The sequence below is a fragment of the Manis javanica genome, chromosome 5, assembly GCF_040802235.1.
Source record: "Manis javanica isolate MJ-LG chromosome 5, MJ_LKY, whole genome shotgun sequence".
Taxonomy (NCBI): domain Eukaryota; kingdom Metazoa; phylum Chordata; class Mammalia; order Pholidota; family Manidae; genus Manis; species Manis javanica.
In genome coordinates, this window is record NC_133160.1 from 171,301,026 (window position 1) to 171,326,282 (window position 25,257).

Consider the following 25,257-nt stretch of genomic DNA (forward strand, 5'->3'; position numbering starts at 1 on the left):
ATGCCATTAATACAGATTAGGAAAGTTGAGCAAGTTTAGTAATATCTGGAGAGTGCCATTATGCTAGAATCCTTGGACTGGATCAGTCACTTCTCATAAGTATTGTAGAAATTATATAATAATTGAAATGTTTCAAAATGTTGAGCACCTGTAAAATAATTGAGTAGTCACAAGTAAGTACGGACGTGGGAAACAGATGACAGCTTTGAAATTATGTTTTTGTTTGCTTTTAAAATTTTTCCTTTGTTATTTGACACATACATAATAAACCTGCAGGTACCCAAAAATGTTCCAAAAAATTGATCCCGGAGGATGTGAGGAAAGGGTCAAAGGAGAATTTCTGTTAATGTGCTTGTCAGACAACTGTCCTGCACTCTGTACTGAGATAATGACTACCTTCCCTGATATATACCTCATTTAAAATCTTTTTTAAACTTGCAGTAGTAACCGTACATGTGAAAGAAAAATGTTTTTTGCAAAGTACAGACATACATAATATAAAGGGAGAATTGGCACCAATATTGAAACTTACCTTCTAAGAATATAGTACATACCTGTTTTTTTAGGCTGTTGTTTTGGTATCCTGTATTACGGTTTTATAGTTTGTACATTTCTTACCGAGTTTGTGCCTTGGTGTGCTGCAGCGTTCAGGGTCTGCTGTGAATGGCATCTCCAGTGGCGAGCACGCTGTCTAAGCAGGCTTTGCTGGTGTGCGTGGGAACGCTGAGTTATTGTGTCCAGTCATCTCACCTTACTAACTCTCATAGTTTTTGAGTTGATTGTCTTGAATTTTCTAGGAAACCATGATATCATCAACAAATAATAATAGTTTTACCCTTTCCTCATTGGAACTTGGTGACTTTAGGGTTCTGCTGGAAGCTGCAGAACATGATGAGGAAGTCTTGCCAGCAGCATTCTTATCCTTGTTCAGTTCTGACTTCAGTGGGATGTTTTTGGATGTTTCACATTAAGTCTGATACTTGCTGTCCAGACTTGTGAAACTTTTTTGCAAATTAAAGAAGTGTCTTTATTTTTCCAGTTTATTAAGGTTGTTAATTTTTGTAAAAAACAGGAATAGGTATTGAATTTGATTGTATGTCTTTTGTTAATGTATTTCTATAACAATTAAGAGATGAGGTTTCTTAGTTTTGAGACATCCTTGCGTTCCTGGGGTTAAAACCCTACCTCTAGAAGATTATGATATAATTAGCTGATCTTTTATTTAGGATTTTTATGTCTGTATTCTAAAATATTATTGAATTTTCATCTTTGAGGTCTGGTTTGTTTTGTATGAAGGTTACGCAGGTCTCATAGAATGAACTGAGAAATGTTCTGTGTTTATCAGTTTTCAGGAGTAGTTTGAGTTTTCTGTACCATAAGAGATTTGATAGCACCCACCGTAAAGTTGTGGGGCCTGCTTCATTTTTGCAGGGTCAGGGGACAAGGACTGTGGAGCTTTTATCACCTTTTCAGTTGACTTTACATTTATTTGTCTATTTTGGGTTTTCTACTTCTTGAATGAGCTTTTCAAATTGATATTTGCCTAGGAAATTATCCACATCATTTAAACAAAGGGTTAGAAGTTTGTGCTCCCAGGGCAGATGGGTAAAGCGGGGGCTGTAGAATTCTGGTCCTTCTCTGGGCCTGCGTCTCCCCGCCCACTTCAGCACCCTGCCCACTGAACAGAAACAGCCCGTCCTGCTAGGCGGCCAAGGGCAGTGTGCTTTTCGTCCCAGCTGTTACGTAGCATGCTGCTGAGATGCGAAGAGAGCCTGGTGGTTAGCTGGAATCTCAAAAGCTTTTGAGTGTGGACCCAGCTTTTCTAAAGCACTGTGAGGCATAGGAAGACAGCCCACAAGCCTCTTGCTTGGATGGAGCACTTGAGATGCGAAAAGCATGAAGTGCGGAGGTGTTTCCTCTTGTGGTTTGAAAGGTCTGTGCTCTCTCATTCCCACTGTTTCTGCTGCACCTTTTCTCCCCTTGTCCAGCTGGTTTGGAGAACTAGCTTTTGGGTTTGTTGATCAGTATGCTTTGTTTCCCCAGCTTCTGCTTTTCCCTTTAACTAAACCCTTCCTGTTAAGGCTGGTTTCTTGTTCTGCCCCTTGGCTTCTCAGTTGAGCACGTGCCCCTCGGTCTTCTGTGTCGCCCTGGATCGCTCCCTCATAAATGCACTTGAACTCTGTTTCCTTCTATATGTTGGCACATCTTACAAAATATGATTTGTGGAGCTTCCATTGCCAATTATTTCTAAACAGACTACTTTCAACTTTGATTTCTTCTTGATAGTTTGTTTTTGTCAAATGCATGAATTTTATTTTATGAAATTATTCATTCGGAGGGTTTATTGGTAGTATAGTCTTCCTGTAGGATTGACTGTACCCTCCTCCCTTTTTTTCTTCTAATAATTTGAAAGACAGCTCCCATTTCCATTGTTTTGGGGAGTACTCTTTTTTTGGGGGTTTTCTCTTTTAAGTTTTTAACAATTACAAGAATACATTTATACAGACACCAAGATTCCAGATTTAAGCATCGCATTGCCTCTCCTTCCCAAGTAAGACAGTGCCTGAACCCATTCTTAGTTCCCTGTTCCCCTGTTTTGTTTTGTTTTGTTTTGTTTTGTTTTTAGCTGTGGTGAAATATATAGTACATAAAATTCGCCATTGCATCACAATATAGGTAGGTCATGGGGCAGGCTGTGCAGCACAGAGAAGATGAGTAATGACTCTGTGGCATCTTACTGCACTGATGGACAGTGACTGTGGTGGGGGGGGTGAGGACTTGATTAAATATGGGTGAATGTTGAAACCACAGTGTTCATGTGAAACCTTCATAAGATTTTATATTAATAATAATTTAATTTTTAAAAAAATTGGCTGTAGCAGACATTTCTAAGTGCACAGGTCAAGGGCATTCAGCACATTCACACTGTTGTTGACGTCCCCACCAGCATCGTCTGGACTTTTCCATCTTCCCAAACTAGAACTCTGTCCCAATTAAAACACCAGCTCCCCGGTCCCCTTCCCTGCCCCTGCACCTGCCTCTCTGCTTCCTTCCTCTGGGGCCTCATGTGGGTGGGATTGCACAGGATTTGCCCTTTTGTATCTGATCTCTCACTCGTATCCTGTCCTCTCCTTGCCTCAGGCGGTTTTCCTCTGACCTGAGCTGTTCACATGTGGGGCCATGCTTCTTTTCTAGCACATGCAGGGGGCATAATGGGGCACTCAGCAAATGATGATTATTCATTTGCTGTAGTGACAGATTCAGCTATAATCTTAGTTTCTTTTTAATGTGAACTCTTCTCTGTTTTCATGTAAGAAAAGTACTTTGGTGATTGGGAGTAACTTGAATAAGATGCTCAGATAGAAATCAGGTAATGGATCTGTAGGGTTGCACCTTGTGGGCAGGTGATGTTTCTTGTAGATGAAGTTTCTAAAAATTTCCCCTTGAAATGTCCGTGCTGATGGCTCTTGGTGGTGCTAAGGCCTCTTGTTTTTTCTGTGCTTGTTAGATGACAGCGAGAACCAAGCAGCGCCTGCTGACAGAAGACTGGGAGCTTCTCAAACAAAGGCGAGTCACGGAAGAGCAGGTGAGGCTGCGGCGGAGGAACGCTGTGGGCTGCGGAGCAAGCGGTTTTGAGACGAGGCCACACTGCACAGCGCTCTCAGAAGAGCGTTTTTCACCTTTGGATGAACGGATCTGTTTCCTGACCTTCTGTATTCCTCCAGGAAAACCCATGTTTATTGAGTGACTGCTGTAGGCCACAGCCCCCGCTGGGTTCCCACAGTGTCCCCCTAGGTGGGTGGAGCCATCTCTGGTTTACGCTCCAGGGGGTGACGCACAGTGAGGTCACAGAGCTGGGACCCAGCCCCCTACCTCAGACTGAGCTCAGACCCCTGACAGCTGCCCCCACCCTGGCAGAGCTTGCCAGTGCCTGGCCATGGTGTGCCCAGGGCTCTTGAGTGTTTGAGAACTTGCCTCTCCCTGTTCCTGGCTATGGGCTGGCTTCTGCCCTTCCTTTGTGTTGCCAGCATCGCCCCCTCAGGCTTCCTTAGATGCCCGTGGTCCCTGGCCTTGGCCCCCATACCTGTGTTTGTGTCCTTACCCTCGTGGCCTCCTCTGGGCACTGCAGGCAGACAAGAGGCAACTGTCCTCCCAGTCCTTGCTGTGGGCCCTATTCTGGCAGATGGCCTTTCTAGCCACCACCGTTGCTCTTGCCAGAGCTGGTCTCCACGCTTTTACTCCGGAACCCAGGGGCTCGCCTGGTCGATTCAAAGTTGAGCTGTGCTTCCAGGTAGCTCCTAGACCGACCTTGCTGTGCTCCTCCCACATGCCACTGCTGCCTGGGAACTGCCTGGGCAGGCGCCCTCCATTTCTCTTGGCGGCCCTCGTGTGGGCACAGACCTGCTGCCCCCCAGACATGATGCGGAGCTGGGACCCAGCCCCCTACCTCAGACTGAGTTCAGGCCCCCTCCTGCTCTGTGCAGGGCCAGCAGGCCTTCTGGAGGCCATTGTGTGGGTGCCTAGCTCAACACTGTTCCCCCTGCCTGGATTCCCTCCCTTGCCTCTGATCAAGTTAGCAGCACTGCCTCCCCACGGGTCTTCCTCAGGCCTGGCACCCTGCCCAGCTCTTTTCTGCATCTGGAGCACCCTGGGCAGACCTCTGCCAGTGCCTCCCACATGCTGGTCTTCCCTGTCCCTTTGGTTCTTGCCTGTATCTCCTCTTCCAGCATCCAAACTCCTCGGGGGACATGATTCAGCTCTGTGCTCCTGGTACTTAGCAAGTACTGAGCACACAGCACATTTGGGGTAAAGTCTAGGTGTCTGCTGCAAGCGTGTTAGGGTGCATTTGCAAGTGAGGCAGGCTATTAGGGGTTCCTGGTCTTTGGCCTTTGTGTGGCTCAGCCATGGCTGGTATGCACTCCAGGTCTGCTGTCCCCTTTTCCTGGCCCTGTCCCACTTGAGGAAGCTGTGACCATTGTTCTCTGAATGAAAGTGACACATATTACCATAATTATTGAATAATATGAACAACATGATGGGGGATGTGTCTTCCAAATTTTACCTGTTGTTTTATGATTTCCACTAGTTAACTAATAAGAAAGCAGCCGCTGGTGAGAACAACTTCACAGATGCCATGAGGCACATGCTGTCATCTCGTCTGAGCATGCCCGACTGCCCCAACTGCAACTATAGGAGAAGGTGAGCACAAGGGGCCTCCCTGACCCGAGGGCAGGTCCGGCACTGCCCTGGGAAGACACGGTCTGACCTCCTCTGGCGGCTCTCTAGGTGACTGTCCTTGATTCCCAATCAGATGCGCTTGTGATGACTGCAGCCTCTCTCACATCCTCACCTGTGGTATCATGGACCCCCCCGCCGCTGGCGACATCCACATTCACCAGCTGCCACTCCAGGTGGACTCCGCTCCTGACTATCTCTCTGAGATGCGCCCTCCTAGTGCATCATCAGCAAGCTCAGGGTCGGGCTCCAGCTCTCCCATCCCAGTCCAGCAGCATCCCAGACTCCTCCTCACAGACAATGGCTCTGCACCAACTTTGTAAGTTTGACTTTGTAATAAGGTTTCAGAAACTAAGTAATCCATTAATGAGAAATATAGACTGTAATGTCTACAGAAGTATAGATACTATTATAGTGCTTTTCAAGAGAAAAGACCCTTTTTTTAAGCAACTTTTAAAACATGAAATCAGTAAGTGCAAAGTTTGACACTATTTTATTACCTAAAAAAAAAAAATGGTGAATTAATAATGGCAGTAAAGAAAAACCACGTTGGAGTGCAGGGAAGCGTCTCCTTGATTCTGTCTGTGTTGGGGGTGGCCTGCCAGACGTCCATCCCACTTCATGGTCAGTCCAGCGTCCATGCTTGTTCCCTGTCTTGGTAAGAGCTCAGATGACCACTTCAGCAAGTGACTGACAGGTTCTGTGTTGCATGTCCCTGTGGCATCTGGACGTAGGTTCCGTAGGAGCAAGAAGGTGTGCTGGCTTCACCAGGTCACCGTAGTCACATGAGGGGCCCCACACTTATTGGGAATTACAACCCTGTCATTGTCCAGGCTTCCCACTCTGACTTCTGGACAGCTTGCCTGTGTTTTACTTTATTGTGTTTGAATAAACCTAGGTTTGCCATCTGTACATCACAGAGTGTGCAAGCGTCAGCGCCTGGGGAGGTGATTGACACTGGGCAGTTGCTGCCAGGATGTTGTGGCCCCATCCTGGGCTGCTGAGCCATTCTCAGATCTCTCACCACCTCTGTCCGAAGTTTTCATGCTGACTGAGGCTTCCCATCAGAGAGGGCTTTCAATTCTTAATATCACACAAAATAATTCTAAAGGGCTCTTCTCAGTGAACTGCTTCAGAGCCTTAGAAACCCTGTGCTCTCTGGGGCCCAGAGGATTGGGCAGGGTTCTCTGGCCAGCCCTGAGCTAGCTTCCGGAAACATACTGCTGGTATATGTGCAGAGCCTGATACCAGCTCATGTTGGGAAGCCCACTGTCTGGCCAGTGGGTTTATACCCTGGGCAAGTTCACTGTGGATTCCTGTGACCAAAGAAATGACAGTAGAACGTTCTTGGGGTGAAACAGTTATACCCAACTTTATTTCCACAGTGGCAGGCCAATCGCTAGAATCCCATCCACTCAGAGCAAGTCTGCAGGCAGCAAGCCAGTCTCTGCCTCTGGGCCTCTCTATCCGCACAACCATTTCAGTCTCTGTCCTTGGTGCTACCACCACTCCAGCATCTGCTCTGCTCTCCTGCAGCCCTGCAGCCATGCCACCGTCTTGCCCAGAGCACTGGGCAGAGCTCTTTATATAGAGTCAGTAACAACGTATTGCCCACACCTGTGTAGTGAGCTAGCCAACCAGGGCCAGGTGAGAATCCTGGGCACAGGAACCTTCACTTTATCCACACCCACCCTGCTCCTGGGACATGGCTGCTGGTTGGGATGGGTCCTGGGCTATGCTGAGTGCCATAGCGGGGCTGCCGGAGTCTTGTTCCTCGGGCCGGAACTGCCCACGGCCACTCTGGGCATCTGGCCTTGAGCAGCTTGTGCTCAGCATCTTTGACACATAAACTGCTGTGATTGGAAACCTTGTGTTGCCCTAGGTCTGTTCTCTCTTGGTGGCATCACTCAGTGTTTTTGCTAGAATCACGCAGTTTTAGTCACTGTACTACAGTGCCCTCTGGGCTTGCTGGGTCCTGGGGTCACTGAGGCCCCCCCATGACCACATTGAGCAAATGGTTCACTTCACTCTGGGACCTCAATTTTCCTCACCTGTGAGTCATGATGATCATGCCTCAGGAGGGGGAATCAGAGTTGATTGAGGCCTCATGTGTTGTGGCCTCATACCAACTGACCGGGTTCACCTGGTGGGCTATTTGGTGAGCTCCAGATTATAGTACACTTTAGTTTGTTGACTTGTTTTCCTAAAAATGGAAAAGACCTGCATTTGGCAGTTCTGACCACTCTTTTCTAAAGCCAAAAGATCCCCAGTTCTTTGGGTTTTTCTTTCTTGAGCTCATTGTATACTGAGGCTAAAGATGGGCTCAAAGGTATGTTAATACAACCGTGAGGTGTCCACGTGGTCATGCCTTGAACCACTTGCACTGAGATGGAAGCTCTGTGCCAGCTCTTTCTGTGCAACAGAAAAGCATACATTTTAAGTCGCCTCCACAGGCAGCAGCCTTGAAATCTGCTTCATTTTTTTAGTAAATATTTCATTTGCCCATTAGATGTCTTGCTAAAACTGATACTTAATTAAGATCATGACTGACTAGGCCAGAGCTGACCTTGTATTTAAAATTTTAAGTATTTTGTCACATGAATGCCTTTAAAGTTTTGTTCAACTGTGTCTGAAATTTTGGTGGTTATAAAAACAAACACTAAATCCTAAGGTTGTTCTCTGCACCCTTTTAATTTTAATAAAAATTGTGTCTTTCTTTTTGGAAATGGCAGAGGAAACAGTTGTACCCCAAGGCACTTCAAGTCTAGTGGAAATACCATTCAATTAGGTTAAATTTTTTGTGTTTTTTTTTCTACTTTTGAAGTTTTGTTTTCCATTCTTCCATGTAGCACAAATGTAATCTTCCAGGCATTTTCCTCTCATGCTCAGGTTACTCAGAGGTGTTAAGTGCAAGTGGTCCTAAGTGTCCCGCTCTGTATGTGAGAACAGCGTCTGTAAAGGGAACGTCTGCTCCGAGGGGGGCTCGCCCCACCCTCCCGGGTGAGCATCCTCACAGTGACCGTCTCTGCTTGTCTCAGTTGTAGTGATGATGAAGATGTTGCACCATTGTCAGCTAAATTTGCTGATATTTATCCGTTGAGTAACTACGATGATACCGAAGTGGTGGCCAACATGAATGGGATCCACAGCGAATTGAATGGTGGTGGGGAAAACATGGCTCTAAAAGATGAGGTATGGGCATGACTTTTTCATTGTGACCATAAATGGCATGAGTTGGTGGGCTAGTGTTTTAGTTCTTTATGCTCTTCTGTTTTGAACAGTGTCAGTTATACAAGGCTGTTTTTGAAGTCCCCTCAGGTAAGCAGTGCCAGTGGTAGTTCCTCAGAAGCTGAGGAGGAAGAGGCGGATGGAGAGAGCAGTGGGGAGCCACCAGGAGCCCCAGAGGGAGGCGGAGCTGTAGGAGATGGGAGCCCCAGGAGAGAGGAAAGCAGAGTGGACAGCCCGCCCCCATCTTACCCAGCTCAGCAGGTATGGGTTTATCTTTTCAAACTGTTTTGCTAAAGGTTATCTTTCTCTGTGTAAGGTTTCTCTAAACATGAGCATTACTGAATACAAAATTATGTTATTTTGAATAACTTCTGAAGATTAGAACTGGAGAGAATAAAGGCAGGCTTACAAAATAAATCAACATGACTCATAACCACATTTTAACCTTGTTTCTATTGCCTGAATCTGTAATAAACAGTCTTGACTCTGCAGTATGCCAGTGTAGCTCCAGGTATTCAGGTGGGATGTGTTTTGATTTTTCTGTATAGAAGCAAGGAGGGGAGGGTGTTTTATATATATGTGTGTGTACACACATATATATAAATAAAAGAGTGTAATGTTAAAATTTCAGAAAAGGTTGGTTTTGTAGGGGAGCTTTTTCCCCTGGGGGGAAAGGTGAGGGTACGTTATCACACTATTCTTTTTTCCTTAAGAGTTTTGTAGTAGGTGCTCAAGTAGCTTTTACATGAAAGGAAGAACCAGTGGTGGTCGAGGTGTTGACTAAGTGAGTCGTTTTAATGGTGGTGTAAGTCTGTGGTTCAGACAGGAAGGGTGATGACAAAGTCATTACTTGGAGCCGGCTCACCCCCACCTCCTCCCATCTGCCCCGTGTAGCCCCTGCGGGTCACAGGGGTGCCGGTTGCCTTCTTCATTGTGTGTCTTTTCAGTGTGTGTTTATGCAAATATACGTGTTCATTCTTCCCTTTCTTATGAAAAAGGCTTATGCTCCTTGCTTTTTCTCTTGGCACTTTCTCCTGATGGACATCCTCTTTTCTGTCCAGAGCACATGTCCTCATTCTTGTCTGTGGGCCTCGGTATTCCCGCCTGTAGACGCAGCACCATTTCGTCATTTGTCTAGTCCCCTGTGGATGGGCACTCGCATTGGCTTCCCTGCGCCCCCACCCCCATCATAAAACTGTTCAATTAGTGACCTTCTACATCTGACATTTTAGAATAAGCAGACAGATCCCTCGGATTCTTCACCAGCAGTGGCTTTCCTGGGCAGGCTCCCTGGTCCCCAGAAGAGGTTGATGTCACTTACGGATTTCTGCCAGTCTGATAGACAAGAAATGGCAACCCCTTGAGGTTCTAGTTTTCACTTCATTTTTTTCTGGGCAAAATTGACCATCCCCTCATCTTTTTAAGGGCCATTCCTTTCCTTTTCTATCTTAATATTGAGTTATAAGCAGTCTTTATGTATTTATACCCTTCAACTAGTATGTGATTTACAAATATTTTCTCATGGTCTGTGACATGGCTATTAGCTTTTTTATGGTGTTTTCTGAAAAGCAAGAATTTTCCATTTTGATGCATTCTGGTTTATCAACTTTTTCTTTTATGGGTAATGCTTTTGATGTCAATTCTAAGAAAACTTTGCCTAATACAAACCCTGTTTTCTTTCAAAAGATGTATAGTTTTAGCTTTTACTTAAGTCTGTGGTTCATTTCACTCAGTTTCTGCTTATGAAGTGAGGTTAGGGTCTAAAGTCATCCTTTTTGCAATGTGGATGTACAGTTGTCCTGGCACCATTTGTTAAAAAAACTGTCTTTACACTCTTGAACTGCATTGGCCATTTGTCGAGATTCAGTAGACTATAAACGTAAGAGCCGACGTCTGCGCTCTTGTTCTGCTCATTTGATCTGTGTCCTTACGCCTGTGGTATACCTGACACTTGCTTTATAAGTTTGGAAATTGGTTAAAAGCTGCCCTCAGCATGGTGGGCCTTCTTCAAAATTGTGTAGATTGTTCAAAGTCCTTTGCATTTCCATCTAAGTTTCCGTATAAAACCTCCTTGGATTGTATACCAGCTTTTGCTGGGCTTACTATTTTATTTGTGGGATCATATAGATCAATTTGGAGAGGATAAAATCTTAACAAAATTGAATCTGTCAATCTATGAACATGCTATATCTTTCCATTTATTTAAATCACCGTTAATTTCATTCAGCAATTTTTAAGATTTCTAGTTTATGGATCTTGAATATCTTCCTTAAATTTATTCTTAAGTATTAGATATTTTTCAGCTCTATTTTAAATGTTGTTTCCTAATTTTGATTTTCAGTTGATTGTTGGTAATATATAGAAACACAATTGATTTTTTATATATTAATCCTGTATTCTGCAGCTTTGTGAAACTTGTTTATTCTAGAGGGGTTGAGTTTTCTTGGTAGATGACTTTGGATTCTTACATGCAAGATTATCTTGTCTGTGAATAAAGACAGTTTTCTCTCTCTCTATCCACTCTGGATGCTTCTAATTTCTTAACTCCTGCTTTACCAAGCTACCTGTAATCTCCAATATGACACTGAATGGAAGTGGTACATCTTTGCCTTGTTCCCTGTCTTAGGAGGGAAGCATTCAGTCTTTGAGAGTGAATATGTTAGCTCTAGGTTTTTCAGAGCTGCCTTTTTTCCAGTTGAGGAAATTCTGTTCTATTCTTAGTTTATTGAGAGTTTTATCACAAACATGTATTAGGGTATTTTTTTTGTTTCATTTTGTTTTTTAATTTCTCCCCTACTTAGTGTCAGCTTTGGGATATCTCCTTCTCTCAGCCCCAACAGCACTCCAGGTTTCTATCTGTATGGGCACTCCCCACGTTGGTGTGCCATCACTTGAAATCCATCTATGTAATGCAGAAGAGGGTCTACTCAGGGTGCTAGTTCCCAGGGCTCAGCACTGGATTTGCATCCCGGAGCAGCTTATCAGTGCCAGTGAAAGAGCGTGCCCGGTGCTGCACTCTTGTAGTCTGGGATAGAGGAACCACTTCTCTAGGACAGAGGGCAGGGTAGTAAATACACCCACAGTCCCTGACAGTCTAATTTGGGAGCAAACATTGAAAAAGCCATTATCTATGTCGAGTGGATTGTATGTTTCCTTATTATAGTTTTTTTTCTTTTTTTTTGGTATCATTAATGTACAATTACATGAGCAACATTATGGTCACTAGACTCCCCCCATCATCAAGTCCCTGCCACATACCCCATTACAGTCATTGTCCATCAGCATAGAAAGATGCTCTAGAGTCACTACTTGTCTTCTCTGTGCTACACTGCCTTCCCGGTGCCCCCCACCCCACTAAGTTATGTGTGCTAATCGTAATGCCCCTTTTCCCTTGTTCCCTCCCTTCCCACCCACCCTCCTCAGTCCCTTTCCCTTTGGTAACTATTAGTCCATTCTTGGGTTCTGTGAATCTGCTGCTGTTTTGTTCCTTCAGTTTTTGCTTTGTTGTTATATTCCACAGATGAGTGAAATCATTTGATACTTGTCTTTCTTTGCCTGGCTTATTTCACTGAGCATACTACCCACTAGCTCCATCCATTTTGTTGCAAGTGGTAGGATTTGTTTTCTTCTTATGGCTGAATAATATTCCATTGTGTATATGTACCACATCTTCTTTACCCATTCATCTACTGATGGACACTTAGGTTGCTTCCATTTCTTGGCTATTTTAAATAGTGCTGCGATAAACATAGGGGTGCATATGTCTTTTTCAAACTGGGCTGCTGCATTCTTAGGGTAAATTCCTAGGAGTGGGATTCCAGGGTCAAATGGTATTTCTATTTTTAGTTCTTTGAGGAACCTCCATACTGCTTTCCACAATGGTTGAACTAATTTACATTCCCACCAGCAGTGTAGGAGGGTTCCCCTTTCTCCACATCCTCACCAACATTTGTTGTTTGTCTTTTGGATGGTGGCCATCCTAAGTGGTGTGAGGTGATACCTCATTATGGTTTTAATTTGCATTTCTCTGATGATTAGTGATGTGGAGCATCTTTTCATGTGTCTGTTGGCCATCTGAATTTCTTCTTTGGAGAAGTGTCTCTTCAACTCCTCTGCTCATTTTTTAATTGCGCTATTTGCTTTTTGTTTGTTAAGGTGTGTGAGGTCTTTGTATATTTTGGATGTCAACCGTTTATTGGATATGTCATTTATGAATATATTCTCCCGTACTGTCAGATGCCTTTTTGTTCTATTGATGTTGTCCTTTGCTGTACAGAAGCTTTTCAGCTTGATATAGTCCGACTTGATCATTTTTGCTTTTGTTTCCCTTGCTTGAGGAGATAACGTTCATGAAGAAGTTGCTCATGTTTATGTCCAAGAGATTTTTGCCTATGTTTTTTCCTAAGAATTTTATGGTTTCATGACTTACATTCAGGTCTTTGATCATTTTCGAATTTATTTTGGTGTATGGAGTTAGACAATGACCAAATTTCACTCTGTTACATGTAGTTGTCCAGTTTTGTCAATACTAACTGTTGAAGAGGCTGTCATTTCCCCATTGTATATCCATGGACCCTTAATCGTATAATAATTGACTATATATGTTAGGGTTAATATCTGGACTCTCTATTCTGTTCCACTGGTCTGTGGGTCTGTTCTTGTGCCAGTACCAAATTGTGTTGATTACTGTGGCTTTGTAGTAGAGCTTAAAGTTGTGAAGTGAGATACCCCCCGCTTTATTCTTCCTTCTCAGGGTTGCTTTGGCTTTTCGGGTCTTTTGTGGTTCCATATGAATTTTAGAACTATTTGTTCCAGTTTGTTGAAGAATACTTTTGGTATTTTGATAGGGATTGCATTGAATCTGTATATTACTTTAGGTAGGATGACCATTTTGATGATATTAATTCTTCCTAGCTAAGAGCATGGGATGAATTTCCATTTATTGGTTTCTTCTTTAATTTCTCTTAAGAGTGTCTTGTAGTTTTCAGGGTATAGGTTTTTCACTTCCTTGGTTAGGTTTATTCCTAGGTATTTTATTCCTTTTGATGGAATTGTTTTCCTGATTTCTCTTTCTGCTAATTCATGGTTAGTGTATAGGAATGCAACATTTCTATGTATTAATTTTATATCCTGCAACTTTGCTGATTTCAGGTATTAGTTCTAATAGTTTAGGAGTGTATTCCTTAGGGTTTTTTATGTACAATATCATGTCATCTGCAAACAGTAACAGTTTAACTTCTTCCTTACAAATCTGGATGCCTTTTATTCCTTTATGTTGTCTGATTGCCGTGGCTAGGACTCCAGTACTCTGTTGAATAACAGTGGGGAGAGTGGGCATCCCTGTCTTGTTCCCGATCTTAGGTGAAAGGCTTTCAGCTTCTCGCTGTTAAGTATGATGTTGGCTGTGGGTTTTTCATATATGGCCTTTATTATGTTAAGATACTTGCCCTCTATACTCATTTTGCTGAGAGGTTTTATCATGAATGGATGTTGAATTTTGTCAAATGCTTTTTCAGTGTCTATGGAGATGATCGTGTGGTTTTTGTCCTTTTTGTTGATGTGGTGAATGATGTTGATGGATTTTCGAATGCTGTACCATCGTTGCATCCCTGGCATAAATCCTACATGATCATGATGGATGATCTTTTTGATGTATTTTTGAATTTGGTTTGCTGATATTTTGTTGAGTATTTTTGCATCTATGTTGCTCAAGGATATTTGTCCTTAATTTTCTTTTTTGTGGTATCTTTGCCTGGTTTTGGTATTAGAGTGATGCTGGCTTCATAGAATGAGTTTGGAAGTATTCCGTCCTCTTCTGTTTTTTGAAAATAAAAACTTTAAGGATAATGGGTATTATGTCTTCTCTAAATGTCTGATAAAATTCAGCAGTGAATCCGTCAGGCCCGGAAGTTTTATTCTTGAGTAGTGTTTTGATTACTGATTCAATTTCGTTGCTTGTAATTGGTCTGTTTAGTTCCTGTTTCTTCCTGGATCAGTCTTGGAAGGTTGTATTTTTCTAGAACATTGTCCATTTCTTCTAGGTTTTCCAGCTTGTTAGCATATAGACTTTCATAGTATTCTCTAATAATTCTTTGTATTTCTGTGGTGTCCGTTGTGATTTTTCCTTTCTTGTGTCTGATTCTGTTTATGTGTGTAGATTCTCTTTTTCTCTTAATAAGTCTGGTTAGGTGTTTTATCTGTTCTGTTTATTTTCTCAAAGAACCAGCTCTTGGTTTCATTGATTTTTTTCCTATTGTTTTATTCTTCTCAATTTTGTTTATTTCTTCTCTGATCTTTATTATATCCCTTCTGCTGACTTTGGGCCTCATTTGTTCTTCTTTTTCCAGTTTCAATAATTGTGACTTTAGACTATTCATTCCAGATTGTTCTTCCTTCTTTAAATATGCCTGGATTGCTATATACTTTCCTCTTAAAACTGCCTTCACAGAAGTTGAGGTGCTGTGCTGTTGTTTTCATTTGTATCCATATATTGCTTGATCTCTGTTTTAATTTGGTCACTGATCCATTGATTATTTAGGAGCATGATGTTAAGCCTCTATGTGTTTGTGAGCCTTTTTGTTTTCTATATACAATTTATTTCTAGTTTTATACCTTCATGATTTGAGATGTTGGTTGGTAGAATTTCAGTCTTTTTGAATTTACTGAGTCTCTTTTTGTGGCCTAGTATGTGGTCTATTCTGGAAAATGTTCCATGTGCACTTGAGAAAAATGTGTGTCCTGCTGCTTTTGAGTGTAGAGTTCTGTAGATGTCTGTTAGGTCCATCTGTTCCAGTGTGTTTTTCAGTACCTCTGTGTCCTTAGTTATTTTCTGTCTGGTGGATCTGTCCTTTGGAGTGAGTGGTGTGTTGAAGCCTCCTAAAATGAGTGCATTGCATTCTGTTTCCTCCTTTAATTCTGTTAGTGTTTGTTTCACATATTTCAGTGCTCCTGTGTTGGGTGCATACATATTTATAATGGTTATATCCTTTTGTTGGACTGACCCCTTTATCATTACATAATGTCCTTATTTATCTCTTGTTACTTTCTTTGTTTTGAAGTCTATTTTGTCTGATACAGGTACTGCAACACCTGCTTTTCTCTCCCTATTGTTTGCATGAACTATCTTTTTCCATAGTCTGTGTATGCCTTTGGGTTTGAAGTGAGTCTCTTCTAAGCAGCATATAGATGGGTCTTGCTTTTTTATTCATTCCGTTACTCTGTGTCTGTCTGCTTATTCTAAAATGTCAGATGTAGAAGGTCACTAATTGAACAGTTTTACAATGGGGGTGGGGGCGCAGGGAATTTATCCATCGCTAAGTTGTCTAATTATATAGCATATAATGTTACTGTGTTGTTTTATAATTCTTTTAATTCTGTAGGGTTGTTTAGTGATGTTAATTCCTGATTTTTGTAGTTTCGTTTACTCCTTTTTAAACCCCTTCAGTCTGGCTAAAGGTCTATCAATTTTTGCAAATAATCAGTTTTTTATTTTATTTATTTTCTGTTTTTATGTTCCCTAGTTCATTGATTTCTGTTCTGATCTTCATTATTTCTTTCTGTATTCTTTGGGTTTGGTTTTGCTTCTTTTTCTGGCTTGTTGACTCTAAAGCTTTGTTTCCTGATTTTGGAGCTTCCAAATTTACTGAGACTTGTTTTATGGCCTAACAGATGTTCTCTCCTAGATAACATTCCATGTGCAATTGACCATAGTTTGGGTTCTGCTCTTGTTAGGTGGGATGTTCTGTAAATAAATGTTTGGTCAAAGTGCTTGATTGCTTTATTCAGGTCTTCTATATCCTTACTGATTTTTCTGTTTGGTTCTAAAAATTACTGAGACATATTGAAGCCTTCAAGAGTAACTCTTGGATTGTCCGTTCCACTTTCAAATCTGCTAGCTTTAGATTCTGCGTTTTGGGACAGTGTTACTGAATGTGTATATGTGTATTACTGTTATCTGTGTCTGATACATTGACCCGTTTGTCATTATAAAGTGTTTCTCATCTTAAGGATATTTGACTGACCATAATACAGTCACTCCAGCTGTCTTTGGGTTACTATTGCATGTTACATGTTTTCTCTCCCTTTTAATTTTAGCCTCTCTGTGTTTTTTGTTTGTTTGTTTGTTTGTTTGTTTTTCTTTCTATACTGACCTTTAATGAGATTTCCACCATGAATTCATTTTACACACTTCAGATTAATGAACAAAATGTTCTGCTAAGAAGCCTCATCTGTATCAGGACTAAAATTCAAGTACCATGAGCTCCAAGAACAATCGCAGTGTTGCCACTCTATTGCGTTCTGGACAAAGTCCCTTACAGCCTTTAGGGTCAAGGCCATTCACCCACATTTGCTCAATGTACACCTGCAGTTCCTGTAATAATTCAGTATGTATCACAGACCCATTATATATCTACAGATCTTTTCAGCATAACTGCTTGGGAACAATAGTTGAACTAAACATAGAAAAATATTTAGCTTCACGAGGTAAGATTTTATTGAGCTGGGAGAATACAAAAATAAACGATGATATGATGCTTATGCTTTTTAAGAGGATGTTATGCCATCTAAATATTTATGCACAACAATTTCTGAGAATTTAATATATATTTATGGGCATAAAGAGGTCATATGTATTTTTTAAAATCTTGAATCAATTTAGAATTACTATTCGTGAAAAAATATAATTCCTACTTGCTCAAATTATCTTACATAAAAGCATTTTTCATGTTATGATACATTCTTCATAAACATACTTTATCATGACTATAAAATGTTCCATTATATACGTCAACCTCCTAAATTAGTTTTTATTTGCATACTTTATGGTCTACTGTTTATGGTGTAAAATTTTATGGGTTTTGACACATGCACAAAGGCAGGTATCTGCCATCAAGTAATCCTATGAAATACTTCACCTGTTAATCCTCACTGCTCCAGAAATGCTTGATATGTTTACCTTGTCTCTAGTTTCCCCTTTTCTAAAATGTCATATGAATGGAATCCTACAGTATGTATTCTTTTCAGGCTGACTTCTTTCACTTTTAAATATACATCATCTACGTCTTTGTGTTGCTGCAGAGTTCAGTTATTTTCATCTCTGAATAGTACAGCATTGCATGGAAACACAAAAGTTTGGCTACCCATTCACTTATGAAAAAGCATCTTGTGTATGGCCAGATATGAGCCATTGTAAATAGAGCTGATTTAAATATTTTTGTGATGGTTTTTATGTGGACATAAGTTTTCAAACCAGTTGGGTGAATACCTGTGAACACTGTTGATGGGTTGTGTGGTGAGATTATGTTTATCTTTGAAGGAAGCTGCCAAAAACTGTCTTCCTAAGTGTCTCTATCTTTTTTTTTTTTTTTGAGAGGGCATCTCTCATATTTATTGATCATATGGTTGTTAACAACAATAAAATTCTGTATAGGGGACTCAATGCACAATCATTAATCAACCCCAAGCTTAATTCTCAACAGTCTCCAATCTTCTGAAGCATAAAGAACAAGTTCTTACATGGTGAACAAATTCTTACATAGTGAATAAGTTCTTACATGGGGAACAGTACAAGGGCAGTCATATCACAGAAACTTACGGTTTTGATCACGCATCATGAACTATAAACAATCAGGTCAAATATGATTATTCATTTGATTTTTATACTTGATTTATATGTGAATCCAACATTTCTCCCTTATTATTATTATTATTTTTTTTTAATAAAATGCTGAAGTGGTAGGTAGATGCAAGATAAAGGTAGAAAACATAGTTTAGTGCTGTCGCTCTGTGTTTTTGAATCTCCAACTGGCCTTGTTACTATTGCATGTTACATGTTTTCTCTCCCTTTTAATTTCAGCCTCTCTGTGTCTTTGAATCTCCAACTGGCCTTGGAATCTTTTAGTTGTGTCTTGCATTTTATCCTGTCCTTCATTCTCTGCCTTGTGTTTGGAATACTTCCTACATTTAATGTAATGATTGGTGATGTTTACATCTGCCATTTTGCTATTTATTTCTGTGTCTCATTATCTTTGTTCCTATTTCTCCTTTACTTCCTTTTTTTGTATTAAAAATGTTTTAGTGTACCATTATAATTCTGCTATTGATTCTTTAATTGTGTTTCTTTTGGTTTTGTTTGTTTCTTTCTTAATTTCGCTTTTTTAAGGGGTGTTAGGAGGTAGGAATGGGAAGAAAAGCAAGAAGGTTGCTTTTCTTCACTGAGAACTCCTGAAGTTCTGCCAGATTGACATGAACAAACGCCATCTCAATTTCTGTTTTTCCTTCGGTTGGTTTCAAAAGCCTCACACGGTTGCCTTTGACAATTGTGTTAAGTTTTACAGTTGTTCCGAGGGAGAGGAGTTACCGATGGCTTCATCTCAGGTGCCCTTTGGAGCCTCCGTCTGACCATTCCTCGAGCAGTGTAGACCTGTCTAGTGGAGCGCTGGGGTTTTGTTGTCCTTGTACCCAGCCCCCTCTCTCCACCCTTTGTCTCTATCAGTTCTCTGTCCTGCTCAGACAGGCATAGGATGCAGACCAGTGTGGCTGCTCCTTCGGCAGATGCCTGACTAGGGCTCAAGGTGCGCGTATCAGCTTTTCCCAGGTTTCTGCAGCTCCAGTCTCCCAGGACCCCTCTTTACCTTGCAAGGGGAGCCCTGGACAACTCAGGGTATCAGGACAAGCCCTGTTCCTTTATTTCTGTGTAGCTGTTTGGCAGAATGTGATTGACTTTAATTCATACTATTCTTTATTTCACTAAATAAGCAGCTACTTTTCTTTTTCTTTCCTCTTAGGCTGAACAAGCTCCAAACACTTGTGAATGTCATGTTTGTAAACAAGAAGTTTCTGGACTGACACCATCAGCAATGACAGTTGGAGCCCTCCCTCCTGGCCATCAGTTCATGAGCCCTGAGAAGCCCACACACCCCGCTCTGCATCTTTACCCCCACATCCATGGACATGTGCCTTTGCACGCAGTCCCACACCTGCCTCGTCCTCTTATCCACCCCACCTTGTATACAGCACCCCCCTTCACACACAGTAAGGTAAGTTGGGGCAAAGAGGGCCTGGAAGCTCACCTGTCACTAAGATCCTACAGGAGTACATACTCAAACCAACAAAATCGATGAACTGGCACCTTGTATAGGACAGCATCCACTCTTGATAGGAAGATCTGCAAGTGTTTCCTTTTACCATTGGAAACTGTTGGAATTCTGAACCTTTACAGTTGCAAGAAAATCATGAAAGTCATGGTTCTTTCAGAACCGACTAGAATGCAGAGAGTTTCAGATGATGTTGGTGTAGCAGGTCACACTCAGGAATGCCCCCCTCATGTGGCTTCTGCCCACCCTGCTCCAATTCTCTTTTCCACTGGCCTTCTGGGGCCTGGCCCTTTTCTTAATGTGATGGGTAAAATAATTTCAATATGGCACCGTCCTTAAACACTTGCTGGGCTCTACAGGATCTAAAATGAGTGTGCCTTTTAAGTACGTAAACTAAGGACCTATAGAAATGTACCAGCTTAAAGATGAAACCCTAAATGTGATGCAGAGAAAATCACAGTGCCATGCAGGTTATTGAGAGGCAGCTGCAGGGCAGACACGAGCGGGCCTGCCAGGAACCTGCTGGCCTGGCAGCCTGCTGGGGAAGAAGTGAGGACCTGGAAGAAGAGTGATTGGTTGCCTGTCTTCCCCGAGAGTGGGGTTTGTTTGCTTCAAGGGGAGCACAGGTAGAAGATTAATAACCACTGATTTAGAGTGGAATATAGTCATTTAGTCATATTCTATTCTGAGTACCAGCTGACTTCCCAAAACTATGCTTCAATTTTGCTAGATTGAATATTGCTCAATTTGAACCTTTAAATGGCACCTTTATTAATAGAATGATCTTAAGTAGCATGTTCAGGTGAATAACCAAAACCAGGCTGCGTTCATGGTCTGCCCATCCTGTGGCCGCTCTCCCTCTGGGTGAGGGTGTGGGGTAGGGAAGCTGTCCACTCCGTTTGTACCAGAACAGAGCTATTTTCTAGCCCCTAGGAGCCACCCTGGGGTTCCTAGAATGCTCTGCTATGCTTTCTTGCTCATAGAAACTATTCAAACATTAGTTTTAAAAATCTTCAAATAAAGTAATGAAATTGATATTCCTGAAGGCTATTGGGACAGTCTAGTAAACTGATCTTTTCCTCTGGCTTTGAGCCTTTTCTCAGAACTTTATAGGTAGTGTATGGAAGAGAAAGGAGGAGAAAAACATTTGGGGGAGAGCATCACCTGTATCTACAACCCAATTATTTGATTCCTGTTAAACTTTAACCCAGTAGATAGATACGACTCATGGGTAGAAAGACAGATACAGAGGACATGCAGTGAAGCTTCACTCCAGCCACTTTGCTACTAGTATCAAGACTGTTCACTGATGTAAATTCATTAGCTGGATGCCGTTTTTATTTGGAGAAGTGAGGAGGTGCCTGTCGCAGAGTACTTCATTTGCGTCTTGTGGAAGAATGCTGTCAGTCTGAACAAGCTTGCATTGTCACTTACTGGGTCTTGCAAAAGATTAGTCTGCATTACTTGAGTCAGTCAGACGAGTTGAATACTGTGGGCACATCTGCATCTGGACGCTTGTGTTCACAACCCAGGGGAGTTGGTAGAAGCACTTTCTAGAGAACGAATGAGCTGGCACAGACTCCTTCAGTTTTCTTAGGCCAGGTTTGTTGCATCAGAGCAGGTTTCTTTCTTTCTGGTTTTTTTTTTCAGAGCAGGTTTCTTAACCCAAGATTGTTCAGTGTGATTGTTCAGATGTAGCTGGAGACAGAAGGCAGGTGCTAAACGTGAAGGGCAGCCCTGAGCACTGGGGCTTTACTGACCTGCTTGGTTTCTGTGTTGTCAGAGCCTTCAGGAGTTTCTGCTCTGGTGCAATGGCGGCTGTTACCTTTAAGACTTCATGACATTGTAGTTGTGATTCTTTTAATTCATACTTTGGCCATTGTGGGTGAATATTTAATACCTAAAATGCTTGGGATGAATACTATGAAAGTTATGTTTTCTTGAAATTAGAAAAACTTGAAGACTTTCTTTTTTCAAATGTCTTCATACCAATGATACATTTATATGTTTGAGATATAAGTTATTTGAAAGTTAAAAGTAGTTGTATGAGGAAAATACAGTAATGAAAACTGGAGAAAAAGTTAAAACTGTAAGTGATGGAGTTTAATTTCCAAATATTTGGGGATTTCTTAGCTATCTTTCTGTTACTGATTTCTATTTTAATTCCATTGCTTGAGAGCAGACACTGTATTATTTCTATGCCTTTGAGTTTGTTGAAGGGTGCTTCGTGGCCCAGAATGTGGTCTGTCTGGGCTGCACGTCACCCCGAGGAGAAGTGTTCTGCTGTTGGGTGACACTGTGCGCAGGTGCCCCTGATGCGCAGTCAGCCGCTGGTGCTGTTGAGCCCAGCTCTGTCCTCACCGACTGGCTGCCTGCTGGGTCTGCCTTCTTTGGGTAGAGGGCTGTGGAAGTTCCCAGCCATGATAGTGGCGGCTTCTCTTCTCCTCACAGCACTTTGCCTCAGGTAGTTTGATGCTCTGTTGTTAGATGCTTACGTGTTTAAGACTGTTAGGTGTTACTGGAGAATTGCCCCTTTTTAACATTATGTAGTGCCCTTCATCATTCCTGATCATTTTACTTGCCCGGAATTCTGATGGGCCTGAAATTAAGACAGGCACTCAAGCTGTCGCGTAGCGTTAGCACGGCGTATCTTTCTCCATCCTTTTGCTTTTAACTTAAAGGGGTCTTCACACCTGCAGTAGATTTCTTACAGACACAGAAGGTTGGGTCTGTTTTTTTTAATGTACTTGATAATTTCTGTCTTTTCATTGGTGTATTTTGACCATTCATTTAAAGTGATTTTTGATGTGTTTTAGATTGACCAGCAGCCATGTGTGTAACTGTTGAGGCTTCTTTTCCTAGCTTCTCCACTTTTAATTGAGCATTTCTGATTCCATTTCATCTCTCTTAGCATATCAATTACACTTATTTAAGTTTTAGCAGTTGTGTTAGAGTATACATTTTAACTAATCTAAGTCCCCCTCAAGCTAGCCCTGATGTGTTGTGTAGTGCAGGTGCCCTTTTAACAGATTATTCCCAGTTCCTTCCTCTTTCCCTATGACATTGCTGTTGTTTTTTTCATTTGTCTCTATATTATCACCCGCTACCTTGTTACAATTATTTCTTTAGACAAAGTCATCTTTTAAATCAATTAATAATAAGCAATGAGAGTTCATTTTACTTTTACTTATTCCTTCTCCATTGCCCTCCCTCCCTTTAATGTGGGACAATTACAAGAGATGTAACATAAGGGAAATTTCTGGCCTTTCATTATTTTCCTTCTGCCTGAAGAAAATGTTTTAACGTTTCTTGCAGGGCAAGTCTGCTGGCGATGAGTTCCGTCAGTTGTTGTTTGTCTGAGGAAGTCTTTATTTCTCCTTCTTTTGAAGGATAATTTCACTGAATGCAGAATTCTAGGTTGGTGGGGTTTTTTCTTTCAACACTTTAAACATATTTAAGTCCACTCTTCTTGTGTGCATGGTTTCTGATGAGATGTCCTCTGCAATTCTTAGCCTTGTTCTGAAGATATAGAGATTACTCCCTCCCCCCTTCCCCGGCTTCTTTCAAGATTTTTCTGTAGGTTTTCTGCTGTTTGAATATATTCTGTCTAAGTGTATATTTGGGGGCATTCTTTCTATTCGGAGTTCTCTGAGCTCCCTGGATCTTGGCTTGGTGTCTGTCATTGATTTTGGGAAGTTCTTAGCCATTTCACTTCAGATATTTCTACCTGTTCTCTCTTCTCTTCCTGGCATCCCATTTCCCTTACGTTATGCCTCATGTGATTGTCCCACAGTTGTTGGATGTTTTGTTCTGTTTCTTTTTGTCAGTGGTGGTCGTTTTTTGAATTTTTGTCTCCCTTTGCATTTCCGTTTCAGGAGTTGCTGTTGGCGTGTCTCTCTGGCTGCGTCCCTTCCCGAGAGGCTTATCAGAGGCATCCTTCATTCTCTCACAGGGCTTTTATTTATTTCTGATTCTCTCAGAGTTTCCATGTCTCTGTTCCCATTACCTATCTGTTCTTGCATATTGTCTGTTGGAGTCCTTAGAATATTAATCATTTTAAATTTCCTGTGTGATCATTTTCAGCCATTTTATTTTGATTTTCCCTCTTGAGCATTCTGTCGTCTCTCTTTGATCCTCTGGTTAGATCTACGTTAGACGTGATTGTTCTGTTCCCTGTACGCAGCAGTCTCTTATTTCTCACCCTCTGTCTGTCAGTCTTGCAGTTAAGTGATTCCCTGATGGGACCGGACCTGCCCCTTGAGATTGAGTTTTTAACCCCAACCATAATTCTTCTTTCAAAGCTTTAATTAATTTATTTTTCAAACATAATAGCAACTTTTTATATTCCCTTGTTCCTTGATCACCTTTTCTTTCTTTAATCATTTGACATATAACCTGTTCTCTGTTTGAATGAAACACTGAGGATCTGAATCTCTTTCTGTTGTTGTAGTTTCTGCTGATGTATTGTTTCCTTATATGTATAGTTAACTTTTTATTAAGAGGTCATGTTTTGTTCACCTTACTCTGTGAGAGCCCCAAAGCCCTGTATAAGGGATGCTTCCTCAAGTCAGGGTTTCCATTTGCTTAATGTGGGATTCCACTGGGGCACTGACCACCAGCTTCTCTTGACAGTCTGCAGCCTCCCACCTCCTGCAGGACCACACTGACTGGAGCATGTGCCCTTGGGACAGCCATGTCCCTCCCCTGCACTTCCACCTGGCCACTCCCTCGCCATCTTACACTTGTTTGTGAAAGACTTCCCTCACATCTGTGTTCCTCAGCACTTTGTTACAGAGGTTTTTAGGCTGTTATCTGGGATCTAGAATGAAGTGTCCCCCTCCTGGACAAAGCCCAAGTAGAGGAATGCAGGGCCTTAAAGACAAGAGCAAATGTGGGCATGGGGCTGCACCTCACTGTTCCTTATCAGAGCAGGCACTCATCCACTGTCTCATGTGGCCCAGGAGCAGTACGTCGTGACTCAGCGTCTGGCTTTGACTGGTGCCTGGGGTCTCCAATTTTACATCCTGTGTCTTTTCCATATGGAAAATACATTGTGAAACAATCACCATGCTAGGAAAGGGCCCAGTAATAAAGGTAGAAAGATGCCTGAATTCTCCACTGGGTCACCGTGTACCAGCCCTCAGTGAGCTCTGAACTGAGTGGAGCCTGCTGACATGGCCCTCCCATGGCTCTGGGCCGTGCACGCCTGTCACTGCCCACACCAGGTTACTGAGGTATAACACTGCAGAAATGTCTGATTAAAGTCAAACATGGTGCAAGTAGAAGTTCAGGTTGGAAGCTGAGGGAGAAAAAAAGCTAAATGGAAAATAGGCACATGCATAGCTTGTAATCTGGGGTCATATTGTGACCTTTAATCTGTATTCTGTTCCAGAGGCAGTTTTCAGTCCTTGCCTGAGAATAGCAAGACCAAAACAGAGCTGCTGCCCTTTTCTCTCTGGCAGGAGCACTGGAGAGCCTTAGTGAGAAGCAGCGCAGCCCAGAGCCACACAGCCCCACCCCCTCGCTCACAGGGATATGACCGGACCCCCCTTGGTCCGAGTGCCAGTGCTGCGGCCTCTCTCAGAGGAGCACACAGGGACTTGTGCTTTTGCTCTCTTGGTGGGCATCTTCTGCACCGTGCTCGTGGTGTCTGGGGCAGATGTGGTGTATACAACAGGCCAGGTCTTCCAGTTTCTGC

The 25,257-nt window shown here is 42.2% G+C and overlaps 1 protein-coding gene across 13 annotated transcripts in view; it reads left to right on the forward strand.

Annotated features, from left to right (window-relative positions):
• FAM193A (family with sequence similarity 193 member A) overlaps positions 1-25,257 on the forward strand; it is a 191,948-nt gene that overhangs the window by 128,403 nt on the left and 38,288 nt on the right. For all 13 annotated transcript variants that reach the window (XR_005054173.2, XR_005054171.2, XR_005054172.2 and 10 more), the window contains 6 exons: positions 3,509-3,586; positions 5,087-5,199; positions 5,312-5,554; positions 8,274-8,427; positions 8,545-8,724; positions 19,251-19,502. Coding sequence is in view for 10 of the 13 variants with exons in the window: in XM_036992149.2 (XP_036848044.2) it covers positions 3,509-3,586; positions 5,087-5,199; positions 5,312-5,554; positions 8,274-8,427; positions 8,545-8,724; positions 19,251-19,502 (1,020 nt within the window). In the remaining 3 variants the exon portion in view is untranslated. The remainder of the gene's footprint in view (positions 1-3,508; positions 3,587-5,086; positions 5,200-5,311; positions 5,555-8,273; positions 8,428-8,544; positions 8,725-19,250; positions 19,503-25,257) is intronic.